This window comes from Hemicordylus capensis, chromosome 1, assembly GCF_027244095.1.
Source record: "Hemicordylus capensis ecotype Gifberg chromosome 1, rHemCap1.1.pri, whole genome shotgun sequence".
Classification (NCBI taxonomy): domain Eukaryota; kingdom Metazoa; phylum Chordata; class Lepidosauria; order Squamata; family Cordylidae; genus Hemicordylus; species Hemicordylus capensis.
In genome coordinates this window covers 63,521,865-63,541,122 of record NC_069657.1, presented here as the reverse complement: position 1 = coordinate 63,541,122, position 19,258 = coordinate 63,521,865, and the positions used below count along the sequence as shown (strand labels likewise).

The window sequence follows — 19,258 nt, the reverse complement described above, 5'->3', positions numbered from 1 at the left end:
ATAAAGATACAGGCCCTAAGAGAGAATATAGGAATATATTGAATATTTCTGGGACTTTCCTTTTGCTTGGTTCTATGTAGACAAAATATTTGGAGGTGAGGGTCGAAGCTTTTAATGGGCAAATATGTGACTATGTGTTAACCTCTTGAGCAGAAGATAAAATTGGCCTTGTTCTTAGGCTGAAAACTATTGTACAGGATCCAGTTGCTCTGCCTATGTTGGTGTTGGCACAGAAATGTCTAAGTTGATGCAAGGTCTAATGCTGTGTTTGAAGAGTTCTTTGCCAGTATTAGTGCTGACATTGCTTTATTTCCTATATTCCTCGAGTAATGTAGTTGTTTAACTTTTATAAAGGAAACATGACAACTTGTCCAAGTACTGAAATCAGAGGGCCAGAAGCCAGTCACTTCCTTTTACAATAAAAATTCTACAGTCCTACTAGAAATCTGATCAAGAACCAATGTGAATGAGTGATACTTGTTTAGACTGGAAGACTAGTGTTATCCCATGGCTAGAATTTCTAGCTGTTTTTTAGGATCCTGCTTTTTAAGTAATAGTCCTTACTTAAAGAGAAGTAGCACATCCTTTATCTTTTTCATTCCGACATATAGAGGTGTTCAGGGAAAGTGCAGACTCTTAGATTGTGTATGTCATAAAATGCTATTATCTACAAATCTGCTCAAATAAGAGCTGTGCTATTTCCAGTTGCTGAAGATCAAAGGTGGGTTGACTTCTGCTTTGTATGGTCTAGCTGTGTTTACAACTAGAATTTCCATGGTTCACCAGTGGGTTTTAGATTTGTGAAGCAAGACTGCATGTTCAGCTTCTTGTAGCAATTCAGGCCTAAGTCACCTGTTCCTGAGCGTTTACCTTTGCTTAAGACAGAGCATGTGCCTTGATGGATCAGACTGAGATCCATCTAGTCCAGCATTCTTTGCAAAAAAAAACCCCTATAAACTGCCAGGCATTAGGTAGCACCAGAAATTGGCCACTTTGAACCAAATCTACTTTTTGCCCATCTACATGTATACACGTATACAGAGAACTAGCAGGTCGCATTCCCTGGGGTTATCAAAATAGTTAAATGCACTTTCTTTCCTGCTTGAAAGATGTGGATAAAGGTGCCAGAATCATACCAGGAGTACAGCAGCAGTGGCCGCACTAACATGCACACTGAATAATGTTTTGTGTGCACAATGGAAGGGGGCAGTTTTTGCTGATCCCTCCTTCTGTCTGCAGCCCTCTCTGCCTCCTGAAAATATCTCCCTGAGGGACCCTCAGGGACATATTTCTGGAACATACAGAGAGTTTCAGAAGGAAGAAAGGATTGGCAAAAATCACTCCCCATTGTGCTTGGAAAACATAGGGTGCATGTAAAATTAGCCTGGATGGCAGCCAGTAGGATTCTCATGTCTGGTTCACAAAATACTCATTTATTGTTAATTAATTGCATAGGCTTGTATTGTCAAAGGTTTAGGGTTCCATTTAAGGTGCTCTCTTGTTAATCTTACTGTGAACATAATGAATGTCCCCATGTGTACTATTGAATTGCATTGTTTTATCTATATGTATGAATTATTTAGTTATTTATCATATTTTATACTGCCTGATATATACATCTCTGTACAAATTTTAATATTAAAAATCACAGATAAAAATATGTAAAACACAATTAAAACAATATAAAACAAATTATTAACATTATTAAAATTCTAATTAAAAGCTTGTGAGAACAGGAGAGTCTTGAGGGTCTTCCTGAAAACAAACAAAGGAGATGCTCTTATATCAGCAGGGAGCATATACCAAATAATTCTATATAATTATTTTCTGTTAATCATTATATATTTTGGTAGTAAGAGAATTAAATCATTATGTTGTGATGCTTTGCTGTTTCCTAAAGTTGCAGTCTGGTTTTATGTGTCTAAGTCTCATTGGATGTAAGCTCACATAGCTGTATGCAGTCCTAGTAATAATACCATCTTGCCTCCAATTCATGTTCTACAATTAAATAAAACAGTGAAGCCCTGCCTTCTCAAAACTTCACATGACAAATCATTAGCATTTTGAGTTAATATGTGTTGCGGTATTTGTTCGAATCAGGTGCATTCTCTGAACGAAGTCCTAGTCGGAAGCTGTTCTTGCGAGATTAAGTGTTTTGAGGATAAAACGTGGCCTGCATTTTGGGAGCAAAAGGAAACTCTTCACATCACCTGGCATTCTTCTAGACCTACCTTGGTCAAGTCCAGTAAGTTTTCTATATATCTCAGTCATGATATATAGCAACTATTTTTCTGTTTTCCAGATAAAATTATTTCATCATAAGGCTAGTAAATAGAAGAAAAATCTATTTTTAACGATAGTGACAAAACTGCATTTTTTATGATGACATTTTTTAAAAAGTCAGCAACATTATAACTTTTTGCTTAGTTGGACTTGTAACGGAGGTTTTCTGACTTTTTGTTTTCCTTCATTCTACCTTCAGAATTCCATTAGATATGTCAGCATTTTTCTTAGTGCAGAAGTAAGTTCAAGGCTCTCACTCTTGGACTCTAATGACTCTCTCCTGCATGGATGAGAGATTTATACATATAATTCCCATTAGTGTTAATAACTATTATAGCTTTCCAATGTTGATCTCCTCCCCAGTGATATGTCCATGCCTCTTTAAATTTGAGCTATAGGACTGCAGATCTTATTTATCTGCATGAATTAGAGTGAGGTCTCTCAAAAAGACATATTATTGTGAGAAGTTCTATTTGTTTTAATAAAGTACGGCATAAAGGAGTAACGAGACTGTGGGAAGTAGAACAAAGATGTTTTTCATCGTGCTCAAAGGTCAAGGTGGGTAACATGTAGCTTATGGGCCCATGGAAAATTCTTCTTGCAGCACATATAATAATCCTATAGCTTATAAAGTTTACCAGATTCATAAAGAGTGTGAAATACACAATTATATTTTTATTTCTTTTTGCTGCTGGTTCAAATCATTTCAAATATCAGTCCTAAACATTTGTGCCAACATGGCTGCCTGCCAGTGTGACATAGTGTTATTATTTTTTAATTTGTTCATAAATTATCTAGAAATCAAAGTAAGCAGCAAGATGACCAAAATTTGCAGATGGCACCAAACTATTTTGTAGTAGTTGCAGCAGCAGTAGTATTTAGGTTGGTGAAATCCAAAATTGATTGTGATGAGCTCTAAAAGGATTTCAAACTTGGTGACTAAGCATGAAAATAGCAAATGTTTAGTGTAAATAAGTATGCAGTGATGCACACTGGGACAAAAAACAACAACACACACCTCAACTTAACACATACATTAATAGGGTCTGAGCTGAAACCTGGAAAAGGATATTGAGGCCGTGATGGACAGCTCAGTTAAAATGTCAAACTCAGTGAGTGTTTCAAACTCAGTGGAGCAAATGTCATGCTAGAAATCATCCTATGAATAGGTGTTGAAAATTAAACTGCTAATGTTATAATGTCATTAAATAAATCTATGGTGCAACCACATTTGGAATACTGTGTACAGTTTTGATCACTATATCTCACAAAGGAAGTTATAGGACTTGGGGGAGGTGCAGAAGAAGCACCTTTTTTCTTAACTACAAATTCCCAAATACTGTAGCCTTTCCTGCTCTAGGACCAAAATGATATGGATACTAGAGAAGGAAAGGCTACAGTATTTGGGGATTTGTAGTTAAGAAAAAAGATGACTAAGGGGAGACATGAAAGTGGTTAAAATTATGTATGGGATGGAGGGAGGTTTTTCTCCCATGAAACAGATTGCTAGGAAATTTAGGACACACAAAAGGAAGGGGTTTTTTTCACACAACGCATAATTAAGCTATGGAATCCTCTGTCACAGGTTATGATGATGACTATTAGCTTGGATGGTTTAAAGCGGGATTAGACAAATTTAGTGTCTTTTATTTATTGTTCAATTTCTATACCGTCTTTCATAAAGCTTATCCCAAGACAGTTTACAAAAGTTAAAATACAAGCGATTCCATACAAATCACATTAATATATTTTTTAAAATTAAAAACAATAAAAATGCTAAAAGCACCAAAAAGCAGCAGCCATTAAAAAAAAAAAAGACAACGATAGAGCAGCAGAAGAGTAACAGGGGAGTAACAGCAGGAGAGGTTGTGTGGTTTCATATTCTTTGTGGGCTTCCCAGAGGCATCCTATGGGAAATAGGACGCTGGACTAGATAGGCTTTAGGTCTGATCCAGCAAGGTTCTTATTTGTTTATCTAATTATATTTGTACCCTGCCCCAGTTTGTCTCTAGACAATTCACAGCAAAATAAAACAAATTAAAACAGATATTAAAAACTTGAAACAATTCAAAACCACAGGTCTAGTTAAAAAGCTTGGCTGAATAAATGTGTCTCTAAAGACTATTTAAAAGTTGTCAGAAATGGGGAGGCTCTTATTTCAGCAGGGAGCAAATTCCAGAGTCTCAGGGTGGATACAGAGAAGGCCCGTCCCTCTGTGTGTGTGTGTGTTTATTTATTACATTTATAAACTGCCCCCTCCATAGACTCTGAGCAGTGTACAACAACTTTAAAAACACACAATTCAAAACATAGTGCTAAAAAATATATAAAAATAATTCAAAAACAATTCAAACCATTTAAAACCAATTAAAATACTTTTGAAAACACTTTCCAAACCTTGGAAGGCCAGGCCAATCAAATACGTTTTTAGGGCTATCTTAAAGGACGACAGCGAGCCTAAACTGTGCCAGGAGTGCATACCATAGGCCACTAGCAGCAACAGAAAAGGCCCGGTTCCAAGTCGCCACCAGGCATACCAGGAACTGGAGATGGACCTCTCCAGATGATCTCAATGAGCGATGGGGATCATGCCGAAGAAGGCGCTCTCTAAGGTAGCCCAGACCCAAGCTGTTCAGAGCTTTAAAGGTAATAACCAGCACTTTGTATTTTGCCTGGAAACATATCGGCAGCCAGTGCAACTGTTTTAAGACAGGCATAATATGCTTTCTCTGGGTTACCCCAGAGACCAATCTGGCTGCCGCATTTTGGACTAACTGAAGTTTCCGAACTACGTACAAAGGCAGCCCCACGTAGAGCACATTGCAGTAGTCAAGCCTGGAGGTTACCAGCTGATGCACCACTGTTTTGAGGTCATCCTCTTCAAGGAATGGATGCAGCTGTCAAATCAGCCGAAGCTGATAGAAAGTGCTCCTGGCCATAGCCTCCACCTGAGATACCATAGTGAGGCCTGGATCCAAGAGCACTCCCAAGTTGCGTACCGGTTCCTTCTGGGGGAGTGTAACCCCATCCAGCACAGGAAGATCTAACTCATCCCTAAATTCCTATCCCCCACAATGAGCACCTCCGTCTTGCTTGGATTCAGCTTCAATTTGTTATCCCTCATCCATCCCAATATTGCCTGTAGGCAGGCATTTAAGGAGTGAATGCCATTTCCTGATGATGATGATGATGATGATGATGATGATGATGATAAGGAGAAATAGATTTGGGTGTCATCAGCATACTGATAACACCTTGCACCAAATCTCCTGAAGACCTCACCTAGTGGTTTCATGTAAATATTAAAAAGCATTGGTGACAGAATGGAGCCCTGGGGGACTGCATATAATAGATCCCATTTTAAAGAGTAACTGTTACCAAGCTCCACCATCTGGAATCTGCCTGAGAGATAGGAGTGGAACCACTGCAAAGCAGTGCTTCCTATCACCAATTTCCCCAGGTGATCCAGAAGGATACCATGGTCGATGGTATCAAATGCCACCGAGAGATCAAAAAGAACCAACAGAGTCACACTGCCTCTGTTGATTCCCAGGTAAAGGTCATCCGTCAGGCTGACCAAGGCAGACTCAAGCCCATTGCCCGCTCTAAAGCCAGTTTGAAATGGGTCTAGATAATCGGTTTCCTCCAAAACTGCCTGGAGCTGGTTTGCCACTGCTCTCTCAATCACCTTGCCCAACCATGGGAGACTGGAGACCGGCCTATAACTATCCATCACTGAGGGATCTAGGGAAGGCTTCTTAACAAGTGTTCTAATCATTGTCTTCTTCAAACGAGGCATCCTACCCTACCTCAGTGATGCGTTAATGATATTAACTAGGTCATCTCCAACAATCTCCCTGATAGATAGAAGCAGCCATGTTGGGCAAGGATCCAGAGAACAAGTGGTAGGCCGCACTGCCCCAAGCAGCTTGTCCATGTCATCAGGCATCACAGACTGAAACTGATCCAATCTAATACTGCAAGAGGGATTGCTGGACACCACCTTCATAGACTCTGGAGAAACAATGTAGTCCAAGTCGGCCTAAATACAAGAGATTTTGTCCACAAAGAACCCATTAAAAGTATTGCTCCAGAACAAAGTCCCTGGGGATTGGTTTGAATTTGAAGGAGCCTGAATCAAACTCCTCACAACCCAGGACAGCTCTGCCGGATGCAAACCTGCAGAAGCAATGCGCACAGACCAGAATTGGGTTTTTGCCGCATGCACCGCCTTCACATAAACCTTCAAATGGGCTCTATGCTGTGTCCTGTCACATTCAAACTGAGTTATCCTCCACTTGCGCTCCAGTCACCTTCCTTGCTGCTTCAGATCCCATAACTCCTCTGTATACCAAGGGGCCACTTTTAAAGCAGATCAGAAGGGACGCTTAGGAGTGATCATGTCTACTGCCCTGGTGAGTTCCCTATTTCAGGAGTTCCCTATTGTTTGCCTGCCTCAGAAAGACACATTCAATGTAAGTCAACTGTCGCACAAGGGCCCTGGTAAGGGAAATGGTATCCTTATGGACCACAGCCACTCCACTCCACCCCATCCCATCCCGTCCACTTCCCCTAGCCTAGGCTCCACAACGGAGTAGCCTGGTGGAAGAAGCTGGGCCCACACTGGGCTACTAGCCTCCTCAATCCAGGTCTCAGGCTCCCTCATCCATGATCGTCATGGATGATTTTGGTCTTATTCTGAACCGACCCAGTATTGCAAAGGAGCAAGGCTAGGTTCTGTAGGAAGTTGAAACTTCTCCCCGAGGCCGGAGAGCTGACAGAGCAGCCGGAAGTGGAAACAGTTACTAAATTACTGGTTTCCTTTCACCTGTAATGGCAGCTGCTCTGCCAATGCCAATTTTTCGATTCCCCACCACAACAGTAATAGCTGCCCCAGAGCTTCTGGACACCCCCCACCTGCATCATTCTGCCCAAGGGAACCCAAAATCACGACAACAAAAGGCCTGACACAACCCAATAAAAGGGAGGACTAACAACATTCAACCCAGACCTCCAACCCCACCTTAATATGACTCCCCCACCTGACTCCAGTCCAACACTGAAGACCCGGCACCAAAGGCTGGCCCCCTTTGGCGGCCACCTACAAGCATTCCACCGGCTATGCTTCCAATGTTCCTTCCTCCAATATATACTGCCAAGGGCTCCAGAAATCTCTCCTCTCATGAGAGATCTCTGGTCCTTAGGGACAGGTGGAACAAGTCAAGCACTCAGATAGAAGGCACCGGTTAATCAAGCTGCCACAAGCTGGTTCTTCAGAAGGTCTGGGGCTACAAAAAAAACACCCTTCTCGGCCGAGACAGGAATGCGCAGGCAGGGTGAGATGGCTGTTGTTCGTCAGGAGAGGTCAGGAAACTGACAGAATCTACCCCCTTCCTCTCTTCACCCTCTCCAACCTCCCCCAGACGAGCTGGTGGCAACCAGGGGTGTAGCTATAATTGAGTGAAAGGGTTCAACTTAGGCTAACGTAATCTGGATCCTGCCCTAAAATACTAATTGTTTCTAGAGTACAACTGTTAAAATGCATAAAATCATGTGTAAGGTACTGGTGGGAATCTTTGGACATTCATAGTCAAATCCTAAGTGTGTTTATTTATAAGCGAGTTAAATTTATTTCCTAGTAAATAAGTTTGAGTGGAGCATTAGGTTGTTAATTACTTTATGCATCATTTTAAGTACATTTTGAAAAGCATTGAAATAGTGGCTGACATCTTCTGCAGCACTCCAAGGGCAGAAGAAGAAGTCTAGTCTACCCTCTCAGAGTATAGGAGCCTAGCTGTGTTGAAGCCTTGCTCTGCAGCCCAACATGTGTGAAGAGAGACGGGGTGGGTGGGTGTTTCTATCCTTTGCTCCTTCCAGAGGCCTTTTTCACTGCCAGGAATACATCCCTGGGCTGTGTGACCCTTAGGGACAGATTCCTGACAGCAAAAGGGGGTTTTGGAGGGAGGGGGGGAGAAACGGAAATTGTTTCCCCCTCCCGCTCCACCCATGCTGGGATGCAGAGCAAGGCTTCAGCGTAGCAAATCTCCTATTGTCCTGTGAGGACATTGCGCTTCTTCCACCTTCATAATGCTGTAGAAGATGTGAGCCAATATTTATTCATTTATTTTTCAACAGGTCATAGTTGTTATAGCAGAGCTTTAGTTAAGGTGGTTTTCATTGGATGAAAACCAAGGAAACTTGCTACAGTAGCAAGTTTTGTTAGGGAAGACTAAATAATCGGAATTTGCCATTATACTCATTTACTTTTATTAGTATTATTATCAGGGGTCCACAAATTTAGGCTTAACTCCAGCCGTTACTTGTGGTTATCTACAGTCCCCTCTCTTCCCTCAGATTCTTTTCTGGCGCACAAAAAGAGGTCTTAGGAAAAAAGCGGGTTTTCTGTCATTCGCACTGAGATACGGAGATGGTAAGCAAGAATGGAAATTGCATCCTGCTGCTTAGAAAGGATTCCTTCTGCATCCTACCTTCTCAAAAATTACAGCGGAAATGCAGAAAGCTGGTTCTGGGTGCCCTACTCGTCAGAGGATTGGTATCAACCTCCACTGGCAAGCCAGCAAGTGGATTTCTAGATTCCTGATTATGATGGTTCTATGATCATCTTTACATCTTTAATTTTTACAGGTAAGCCATTGGAATTCTCAGGGAAATCTGGAAAAGGTTACCAGTGGATAGCAGGCATTGGCGCTCAGCTTCATCTATCAGAAGGAAGAACTGCACAAGATTCAGCTAAAAATGTCTTTTCATCACTCCAAGGTTGTTTCCTGCTGTATTTGAAAATGTAATAGGACATATAGAACAGATATGTTTCAACTAGGCCTTCAACTTTACTCAGTAATTGGTGTGATTAAATAAATTAAAAGGTTTAATTGTAATATTAAAAGCACCAAGTCTTTCTAAGCTGTAGCAATGAAAGGTGGGATACACGTAAGTGAATTAGTTAACTAAGTGTGGGAGATGCCAGCTGTTTAGAAACAGTTCATGGTCCAGACCACTCTCTCTGAGAAAGCAAATAAGTGTATCCTGTCCTTTCTGCCGGGTGGGAGTAGTAGAGACTGGGACATAGACAGGAGGATGAATGACCTGCCCCCACAGTTGCTGAAAAATGCTGTGCAACGTCCAGACTAAGCTAGTCATGACAATAACGGGACATAAGTTAGACATGACCAACTTGCCTCATTAGCTTCAATGGTGCTTAGTCATGAATGAAACTAGTCTGGATGCTCCACTATGATTTAATCAGTTAGTTAGCTGAAATGCATGTAACTATGCATAAATAAGGTTGCAACCATATGCATTGCTTGGTTAGCTCTTCTGGGATTGCTTGTTTTGAAATCATGACTTGAGAACTGTTGTATTTAATACTGCATGTTTGGTAGTAGGACGTTACTGTCTCAGATCAATGTTAAAGCATTTGTTATCAGACAAAAGTCATTTCCCTTTCTTCAGTGTGCAGTGTGGGATAAGAGATGGTGAAGTTGTTCACACAACCGGGGGTGGGGGGAGGCTTGTTATACTCTCTTTCCCCCCAGACACCTGAGTCAAGTTGCTGGGAGTGCAGAATGCACTCCTGGATGAGCAGCACTGTGTGCCTGGAGCACACAGCTCCAGAGGCCAGGCCAAACGTGTCTTGGCCTCCAAGAATCCCACAAAGCACTGTGCAATACATGCGATACATTGGGGGGTTCCCCCAGGAAACGGGCACTCTAGGTGCCTATCTCTGTGTCCGCTGGGGCTAAACATAGCCCCAGCTAACACATAATCTGGTAGCCTGGATTAAGGGAGCACTCACTCCCTTGAGCTTGGGTAAAAGCCGGGCTCCAAAGCGGGTCTATCAGGCCCAATCCCGGCGGTTCTCACGTGCAGCCTACCAGGCTGGGCATCCCTAGCCTGGGTTAGGCTGCTCATGTGAACAACCTCAGTGAATTTTGTTTGCATACCTCTTATTGCTCTCTGTGTGCATTCCCAGTTGTGTATGCTTTCTGCTAGCTAAACTGTCTTTATCACCATAATTTTAAATTAAGTTCTCTAGAAAGCTGTTGCTATGGTACAATTTGGCATCTAGGATTAGGTCAGTTGCTTTAAATCTCATTTATGTACTTAAGGCAGGGAAAGAATGGCTGTCTTGGGAATAGTGGTAGCTGCATTTCTTACTATCAAACTCTTACAAAATATTGACATATAAAACAAAATGCTTCCATTTTGTTTTGCATCTTTCCTCATTTTACGCTTTTAAATAAGGAAATGTTTATGCAGGTATCTTTTTCATTCATAAAAATGGAAATTGTTCTCTGAGGCTGCAATGGGCAGGCCTATATTCTTGATCATGAATACTTTTGATGTATTGGCTCATAAAATCTTAACATTTGGCTTGTGCAGCTGAGTTCATGACTGAATACAGAATGATAAAGAAGTGCTTGCAATTTTGAAAAGCAAAAGGCGGCATGCTTTCCAAAGGACCCTTAAGCTACTTCTTAACAGCCTGGAAATCAGCAAGGAGGCTATAATCAGACTTGTAGGTAAAAGCAGCAATGTTCTGCATAAATCTTTTGGGCATAATATGTAAATTGAAGCAATGGGGCTCTATAACATTTACTTGGTTTTTGTTATATTTCCATGGATCCCAGCCAATCCAAATATTATACGTCTTTGCCTTTCTTTCCATTAGAACTAGATGAAAAGTAGTGCTTGTGTCACTGGCCAGCAGCGAAGAAGCCTGCTGCTTTTGGCAGATTACTTACATTTAAAGTATTGTTTTCCATTTCTGGCAAACTACAAGCATTTTGGTCCCAGGTAATACTTGCATTTCCCGTGAATATTTATTTTGCCTTCTGAGCAGGAGGTGGGGACACTGAATGAATTATGACCCTGTCATCTAAAACAGGGCCATAATTTCTTTGCCAACATTTTGCTGAGACTCTTCAGGTATGTGTTCCGCTATACAAACTGTCTTCTCACTCTTCTGTCCAGTTCTGTATCACCCTGGGAAGATGGAGGAAACACAACCCTTGTTGCCAGCCTAATAGCTTTAATTCCCTTTGAAAAAACATTTGCTTTGCCAATTGGAAATCTGCTAATGGACCGCACAACACACATGATGGCCCTCACAGTATTAAGGCCAGAGTCTGTCAGACAATTCAGACAAACATGTTCAATGCTATGTATGCTTTGTAGTTTTAAAATGTATTTGTTCGTCTCTGTCTCCCCATTCTCTCATTCATTCTCTCTCCCTGTCTCCCAAACATATTCTATGTTGAAGATTGTGCATGAACCCAGTCATGAGCCAGATTCCACAATTACGTCATTTATATTTGCTGAAATGAAAATAATATTCTTGAAGGAAGAAGAAAACAAGTCCAGACTTATTAATATTTTTTTAAGGAATGAAAAATACCAAAGCATATTGGGAGTCTCTCTTGTTGGAAGTTTGGTCCCTGGGATTTAAGCTGGGAGAGGAGAGCCGGTCTTGTGGTAGCAAGCATGACTTGTCCCCATAGCTAAGCGGGGTCTGCCCTGATTGCATCTGAATGGGAGACTTGATGTGTGAGCACTGCAAGATATTCCCCTCAGGGGATGAAGCCGCTCTGGGAAGAGCAGAAGGTTCCAAGTTCCCTCCCTGGCTTCTCCAAGATAGGGCTGAGAGAGATTCCTGCCTGCAACCTTGGAGAAGCTGCTGCCAGTCTGTGAAGACAATACTGAGCTAGATAGACCAATGGTCTGACTCAGTATATGGCAGTTTCCTATGTTCCTATGTTCCTATGATTTATGGCAGAAGGAAAAGTTCTGCAGTTGTTGCAAAGACAAGCCCCTTTATTTGTAACTTGTCTAAAAAACAAAACCTGTCATAAGAATGTGTTTGCTGCATAAGCAAGTATGGACATTACTTGTATCCCAATTAGTCATGACTAAATCCCATTGGCTAACATGTCCCACAGCATAATGCAGGTGGTGTAGACCCACCAACTTTGCTGCAGGGCTTTAAATCACCTGGCAGTTCTGCTGTGCAAGAGCGCAGCATGCTGTTGCTGACTCTTGTATGATCACACACCCATTATCCCTGGTGGAACATAAGAACATAGGAAACTGCCAGATACTGAGTCAGACCATAGGTCCATTTCGCTCAGTATTTTCTACACAGACTGGCAGTGGCTTCTCCAAGGCTGCAGGCAGGAATCTCTCTCAGCCCTATCTTGGAGAAGCCAGGGAGGGAACTTGGAGCCTAGATGCTCTTCCCAGAGTGGCTCTATCCCCTAAAGGGATTATTTTACAGCGCTCACACTTCTAGTCTCCCTTTCATATGCAACCAGGGCGGATCCTGCTTGGCTTAAGGGGATAAGTCATGCTTGCTACCACAAAACCAGCTCTCTTGTAGTACAGTAGCATGCAATGTGTGATTGCTCAAGAGGTAGCAGTACCAATACTGCCCTCTTGCACAGCAGCATCACCAGGTGATTTTGAGCCCCACGGCAGCATAGGTGGGTCTGCACCACCATCATTATGCTGTAGGATATGTCGACCATTGAAATTAATTGTGACTAATTTGTCCCATTGATGAACTTGACCCATTGTAAATTAGTCATGACAAACTTACAAACCGCCCTGAGCCATTTTTGGAAGGGCGGTATAGAAATAGAATGAATAAATAAATACATAAATAAATTAAATAAATTAAACTTAGCTACACTCTTTGGTAATTAGCAGCAACTCAGTAATTTATGATCTGTTTTACTATATGGAGATGGCACTCACATAAGACTTCAGCAACTACTTTTATAAGCTGAGGTTGACATCCTGACTAAGGAAGCGAGGACCCAGTGAGAAGTTGTGTCTTCTCAACTGGAGGCCTCTCCACTTCTGCAGGCATGAGGATGTGTGCAATTTTCACAGATATTTCCTGCCTCTAGCAGTGCTCTGTGCTCTCCAGAAATATGTTTCTGAGTGTTGTACAGCCCTCAGTGACACATTTCGGAAGGCAAAGAGCATTTCCAGAGATAGGGAGGATCAGTGAGAATCACATCTAGTCCCCTCCCCTCCCCAACCCCCACTACACACACACTTTTGCTGCAGAACTAGGGAAACCTCTCACAGCACAGACACCGCTTTTGCTGTGACCTCATTTTGCTGATCAATACATTGGCCCTCATCTGTGCAAAAGTAGACATCCCCCCCCCCCAAAAATAGCAACTTGCATGAGAAACCTTTAACCTTACACTCCTCTTTTTCAGTGGGCTACTGACATTTGTTATTAAATGCACAAAGAATGGCTGGCTGATAAAGTCTGAATTGGCCCTTAGAGCACTGGGCAGTGATTTAGAGCGTGTTTGTTCCCAGAGCAGTACTGGGCTTTGTGACTGAAGTAACAAAGTGAATCTTCCCAGTGCAGATTTAATGAAGGAGGGCATTCTTAACCACAATTAAGAGATTGGAAACATGCTCTCATCACCTTGGACCAAATTTTCACTCTCCCAGGGATAGTACAGCTCAGGGGTTTTCAACTGGTGGTACTCCAGATGTTGCTAAACTACAACTCCCATCATTCCCAGCTATCATTTATTGTGGCTGGAGATTATGGGAGTTGTAGTTCAGCAACATCTGGAATACCAGGGAACCCCTAGTACTGATTAAATGCTCCTCTGAAGAGATGTGTTCACTTCTACTACTAAGAATATTCATATGTACCACTTTCCAACAAATGCTCTCAAAGTGGTTTACAAAGAAAAAGGGTTCCCTTTCCAAAAGGGCTCACACTCTAAAAAATGAAACCGTTTAGTTACTTGAAGAAGAGTCTCTTGACTCAAAACTTGTTGATATAATAAATAACTGATTCCTGTGTGTCCAGGCGTGCAGTGTTGACCACAGTTAAGACTAGTCAAGTTCTCTGCTTAACTATTACCAGTTTTTAACTGAGCTTCAAATCTGGTTAATCCTGCTTAATCAGTGATTCTGGTTAGGCTTTGGTTAAGGATGGAAAATCGTATTCTCTTTGGGGTGGGGAAGGTAAGGAGAAGCACAACATCCTGTAAGAGGCCATTTGTTTTGTCTGCAGTGTTTGGGTGCCTCATTTGAACTTAATGATGCTACTTCCTTTCTGCAGATAACCATCTATTCACAGTTTTTATGAAATGCTGTAGAATACCTCTGATCTTATAAACAGGAGACTTTCTGGGCATGTCAGTGTAGTAGGTGTTCATGACACTAACAATATGTCCAGAACAAATGAGCTGGAAGGGAACCTTACTCATTTGTTAGAACACCTTTCACTGAGACAGGCTCCATGAAACTCAAACATTTATAATATGCATATATATTTTACAGATTATAGTGCACTTAAGATAGATGGCAGGATCTCCTTTCTTTCTTTTTCTGCTTTTGTTACTTTAATATATCTCCAACTTTGGTGTTGAATTTTGAAATGTTGTCCTCTGCTTAACAAAGGGATCCAAAGTAGCCTAAGATCTGCTATAGTACTTATACGGTGTAAACTTTTAAGCAAGAAAAGAACAGTGCTTGTGGCTATTTTCCTCCTGTTCACAGTTCTTTGGATACAGTCTCTATTATCTGTAATTGGTTCAAATTAATTCACTTCCAAAAATACAATGCCATGATATTTTTATTTATTTATTTATTTAAAACATTTTAATACCTCCCAAAACTTACATTTCTGGGCGGTTTACAACAGAATTAAAACAAAGTAAAACATTCATTAACGCAAAAATGGGGGGGACGGATGGACATTACAACAATTTTAAAAATTTTAATAATATTTTCAGACAGCATTAAAACAATTAAAACAACATTAATTAAAAGCCTGGGTGAAGAGATGTGTTTTCAAAGACTTTTAAAAAGCTGTCAGAGATGGGGAGGCTCTTATTTCACTAGGGAGCGCATTCCAAAGCCTCGGGGCAGCAGCGGAGAAGGCCTGTCCCTCTGAACAGCCACCAGACAAGCCGGTGGCAGCTAGCTGCAGACGGACGTCTCCAGCAGATCTCAGTAGGCGGTGGGGTTCATGCCGAAGAAGGCGTTCTCTTAAATACCCAGGGCCCAAACCGTTTAGGGCTTTATAGGTTATAACCAGCACCTTCTATTTTGTCCAGAAACATATCGGCAGCCAGTGTAGCTCCTTCAATACTGGAGAAATATGGTCTCTCCAAGATGAACCAGAGACCAGCCTGGCTGCCGCATTCTGGACCAACTGTAGTTTCCGGACTACATACAAGGGCAGCCCCACATAGAGCGCATTACAGTAATCCAGTCTGGAGGTTACCAGCAGTTGTACCACTGTTTTGAGGTCGTTCACCTCAAGAAACGGACGCAGCTGGCGTATCAGCCGAAGCTGATAGAAGGCACTTCTGGTCACCGCCTCAACCTGGGAGACCAGGGAGAGCCTTGGATCCAGAAGCACCCCTAGACTGCGTACCTGTTCCTTCTGGGGAAGTGTGACCCCATCCAGAACAGCTGCATATAGAGGTATAAACACCGCATATAGAGGTAATTTAGAAACTAAAAGCAAAATGGCTGCCCATGTGATACGTCAAAATTGTTATTACTTTGCAAAACACCATTGTATAATGGTTGCCACTCTATTAAAGGCCTTAGTCAATCTAAGCAAACGTTAAGCTGCTATCATTTGCTTTCCATGTAAAAATATCCCTGCTATCATTCTGTACAGATTTAATGTTCCCTCCTGTTTTTAACAGCTGCATTATTTTTCCACATGCAGCTCATCTGAATTCAAAAGGATTGGATTTGACAGATATTATTTTGGTCCATCTGTATGTGAAGAGCATGAAAGATTTTGTTGTGATAAATTCAGTCTACATGACAGTATTTGATTTGTGTCCCCCAGCAAGGTAGGTTCACACTACAGCAGCCTTATATTTATGATACTCTAGAATATACTTCATTGCTACTACTGCTTTATTTATGGCGCTTTTCTTCATATTTGGTTTCTCTCTGTTAGGTGGGACTGGCCTGGACTTCCTTTCACCTATTTTTGTGTCTCTTTTTCTAAAGACATAATCTTTTGCTGCTTTCACAGCTGAGTAGCATGTTGAGATCTGGTTCTTAATAAATCCTGTTGCAGGTACAGTACATACACTGCAGAAGAGTCATGCATATCCCTGAATGTACTATCTGGCTTCGTGGTGTGTCCAAGCCCTCTGCCACTGAGTGACTGCTTGCAGATTGCTCGTCCTTAAAATCTGTCCAATGTTACTAGAGCATTACTGCCAAACAGCTGGTATGCTTGTGGTAATTGCTGTTGCTAAAGCTTTCAGGGAGCAGATGAGTATCTTGCTTTTGTCTGCCACCTTCTTTAGTCTGGGGATAAGGCAAATCGATACAGTGGGCCAACTGAGGCATTTAGTTAAGCCTGTTAACGGTTTAGTTAAGGCATTTAGTAGCCCTGTTCGTGTCTGAAGTAATGTGATTTTGCAGTGACATAGTGCATATGCACTTGGATCTTTTATTTCTTTTTTATGAACATCAGCTGCTGCAATGTTGTGATCCATTTTTGTAACTCAGGAGAGTTTTTAAAGCAGATGACAATGTAGTATTAGAAGACAGCTGACCACAGAATTAGAGAAAGCACTGTTCCAGTGCTCACTCATCTTCACTCATCACAATGGGAGGAGTGCTGGTCTTGTGGTAGCAAGCATGAATTGTCCCTTTTGCTAAACAGAGTCCACCCTGGTTTGCACTGTAAGATATTCCCTTTAGGGGATGGAAGAGTAGAAGGTTCCAAGTTCCCTTCCAGCATCTCCAAAATAGGGCTGAGAGAGATTCCTGCCTGCAACCTTGGAGAAGCTGCTGCCAGTTTGTGTAGACAATACTGACCTAAATGGACCAAGGGTCTGACTCAGTGTAAGGCAGCTTCCTATGTTCCCATGCAGTTCTTTATGTCACAGCCAAAGACACACACTCGCCACCCCCACCCCGACCAGTATTTTTCAGCTCTACTGTATTGCAAAATCCAGGTCCAATATAATTTTTTCCCTACCCCAAGGTCTGCTTTCATCACTGCTGATTTTAAGAGCACCTCCTATATTGGAGCTTACACTGATTAAGAACAAGCATGTTTTCATTCTCATTGCTCTTAATTTGGAATCCTCTTCAAATGTATTTCATTTCTAGTTTTTTAATAAAAATGTTAATATATACAGTTAATGAAATAAGGACTCTACAATTAAAATATTTTAATGCTGCATAAAATCTTTTATAAGAAGTAAGTTCTCTGGGATTTTTTTCCCCCTGTTGAGGGCTTTATTACTTATTCTAGTTAATAAGATATATTTCCCTCCACTTAGTAATAGCTTTACTAGTAATTGGATCTCTGTGAAACTCATTGGATTGAAGACTTTCTTGAGATAAATATCGAAAGTTTCTTATTAATGTCATGCCCCATAATTTACAAAAAAAAAAAAAAAATCTGTTTTATCCCAATATATAATCAGCTGAGAAGAGGCCTAGAAATAATGGAATTAAGTTTCAAGCTCCCATTTGTTATAGAGCAAGAAGAAGTAGAGAGAATATAGTAAAGCAGTGGAGTGGTCTACCAAACTGTTCTGTTCAGTGGAAAGGGACTTGCATAAGGTCCTTATCAAGCTCCACTGAAATAGAGGTTAATCAGCGCTGGTTCCCCCCCCCGCCACCATATCTATAAGAAAAGGTAGAATACTAAGAGCTCAATGGATGGGATTTATTTCATAATTCTCTAATTATGGCTGTTAATTCTCTAATAATGAAATAAATGTAAGAATTATAAAGCACAGTAACTGACATACCATGCAAGGAAACATGGGTGGTTGGAGCACCGTCCACATTACTGTGACTGTGTAAACACATGAGTCTGTGTAAACACGGCTTATCTGCTCCATCAAACACAGTTGTGTGATGCAGTTCCTATTATTTCCAATGGGTATCGTGTCGTGCAACTGCATTTGTGCAACTTTATAATGGAACGGAACAACCATGTTAACACAACACATAGATACAACTGTGCCTGTGGTGTGCCAGGTGTCCGCATATCCTTATGCAGTATGTCAGCCACTGTACACTGAGTGCTGTGAGAATGATGATAATAGAAGTGTCTTCCTAGGTTTATAAAAGTAAAGTAAAATGTGCCATCAAGTGAATTTCGACTCCTGGTGCCCACAGAGCCCTGTGGTTTTCTTTGGTAGAATACAGGAGGGGTTTACCAGTGCCTCCTCCTGAGCAGTTTGAGATGATGCCTTTCAGCATCTCCCTATATTGCTGCTGCCCTATATAGTACCAGCAGGGATACAAACTGGCAACCTTATGCTTATTAGTCGAGCATTTTCCCACTGCGCCTCTTAAAGTGACTCCAGGTAAAGTGTGCCGTTGAGTCGGTGTCGACTCCTGGTGACCACAGAGCCCCGCGGTTGTCTTTGGTAGAATACAGGAGGGTTTTACCATTGCCATCTCCCACGCAGTATCCTTTCAGCGTATTTCCTATATTGCTGCTGCCCAATATAGGTGCTTCCCATAGTCTGGAAGACATTCCAGTAGGGATTCAAACCAGCAACCTCTGGCTTGCTAGTCAAGCCATTTCCCGCTTTGCCATTAGTTGGCTAGGTTTATAAAGCAGGTAGAAATTCCAAAGTTGGTAATTTGTTCCACCTAATGGCAATGACTTGTGGCAGCCAAGCTTCAGTGCTAAGGTCATCCTCTCTGGATTGCTGTTTGCATCTACAATGGAGTGAACGTCTAAACGGAAATAGTTTCTAAACATTGCAGGAACACCTGTTTTCCTACACCCAGGTGTACTTGGATGTAGAGGGAATGTAGTACCTGAAGCAGCCCTGAGAAATGGAAAAATCTTCAGTGACTTGAGTTAAACCTGCAGAAAATAATCAACTTTGTAGCTACAAACAGAAAAGTGGTGATTTATTCTCACTGAAAATGTTAAAGATAACTTATCTTTCCATCTTGTGGT

The 19,258-nt window shown here is 41.6% G+C and overlaps 1 protein-coding gene across 8 annotated transcripts in view; it reads left to right on the top strand.

The window, feature by feature from the left end:
- The window catches only part of DPH6 (diphthamine biosynthesis 6), a 370,426-nt gene that overhangs the window by 159,884 nt on the left and 191,284 nt on the right, over window positions 1-19,258 (top strand). For 6 of the 8 annotated variants that reach the window (XM_053286588.1, XM_053286584.1, XM_053286586.1 and 3 more), the window contains exons 9-11: window positions 2,101-2,245; window positions 8,929-9,060; window positions 16,025-16,154. In XM_053286588.1, coding sequence (XP_053142563.1) covers window positions 2,101-2,245; window positions 8,929-9,060; window positions 16,025-16,154 — 407 coding nt within the window. Of the gene's footprint in view, window positions 1-2,100; window positions 2,246-8,637; window positions 8,714-8,928; window positions 9,061-10,683; window positions 10,783-16,024; window positions 16,155-19,258 lie in introns of those variants that run through there. The other 2 variants (XM_053286589.1, XM_053286590.1) reach the window with 2 other exon arrangements.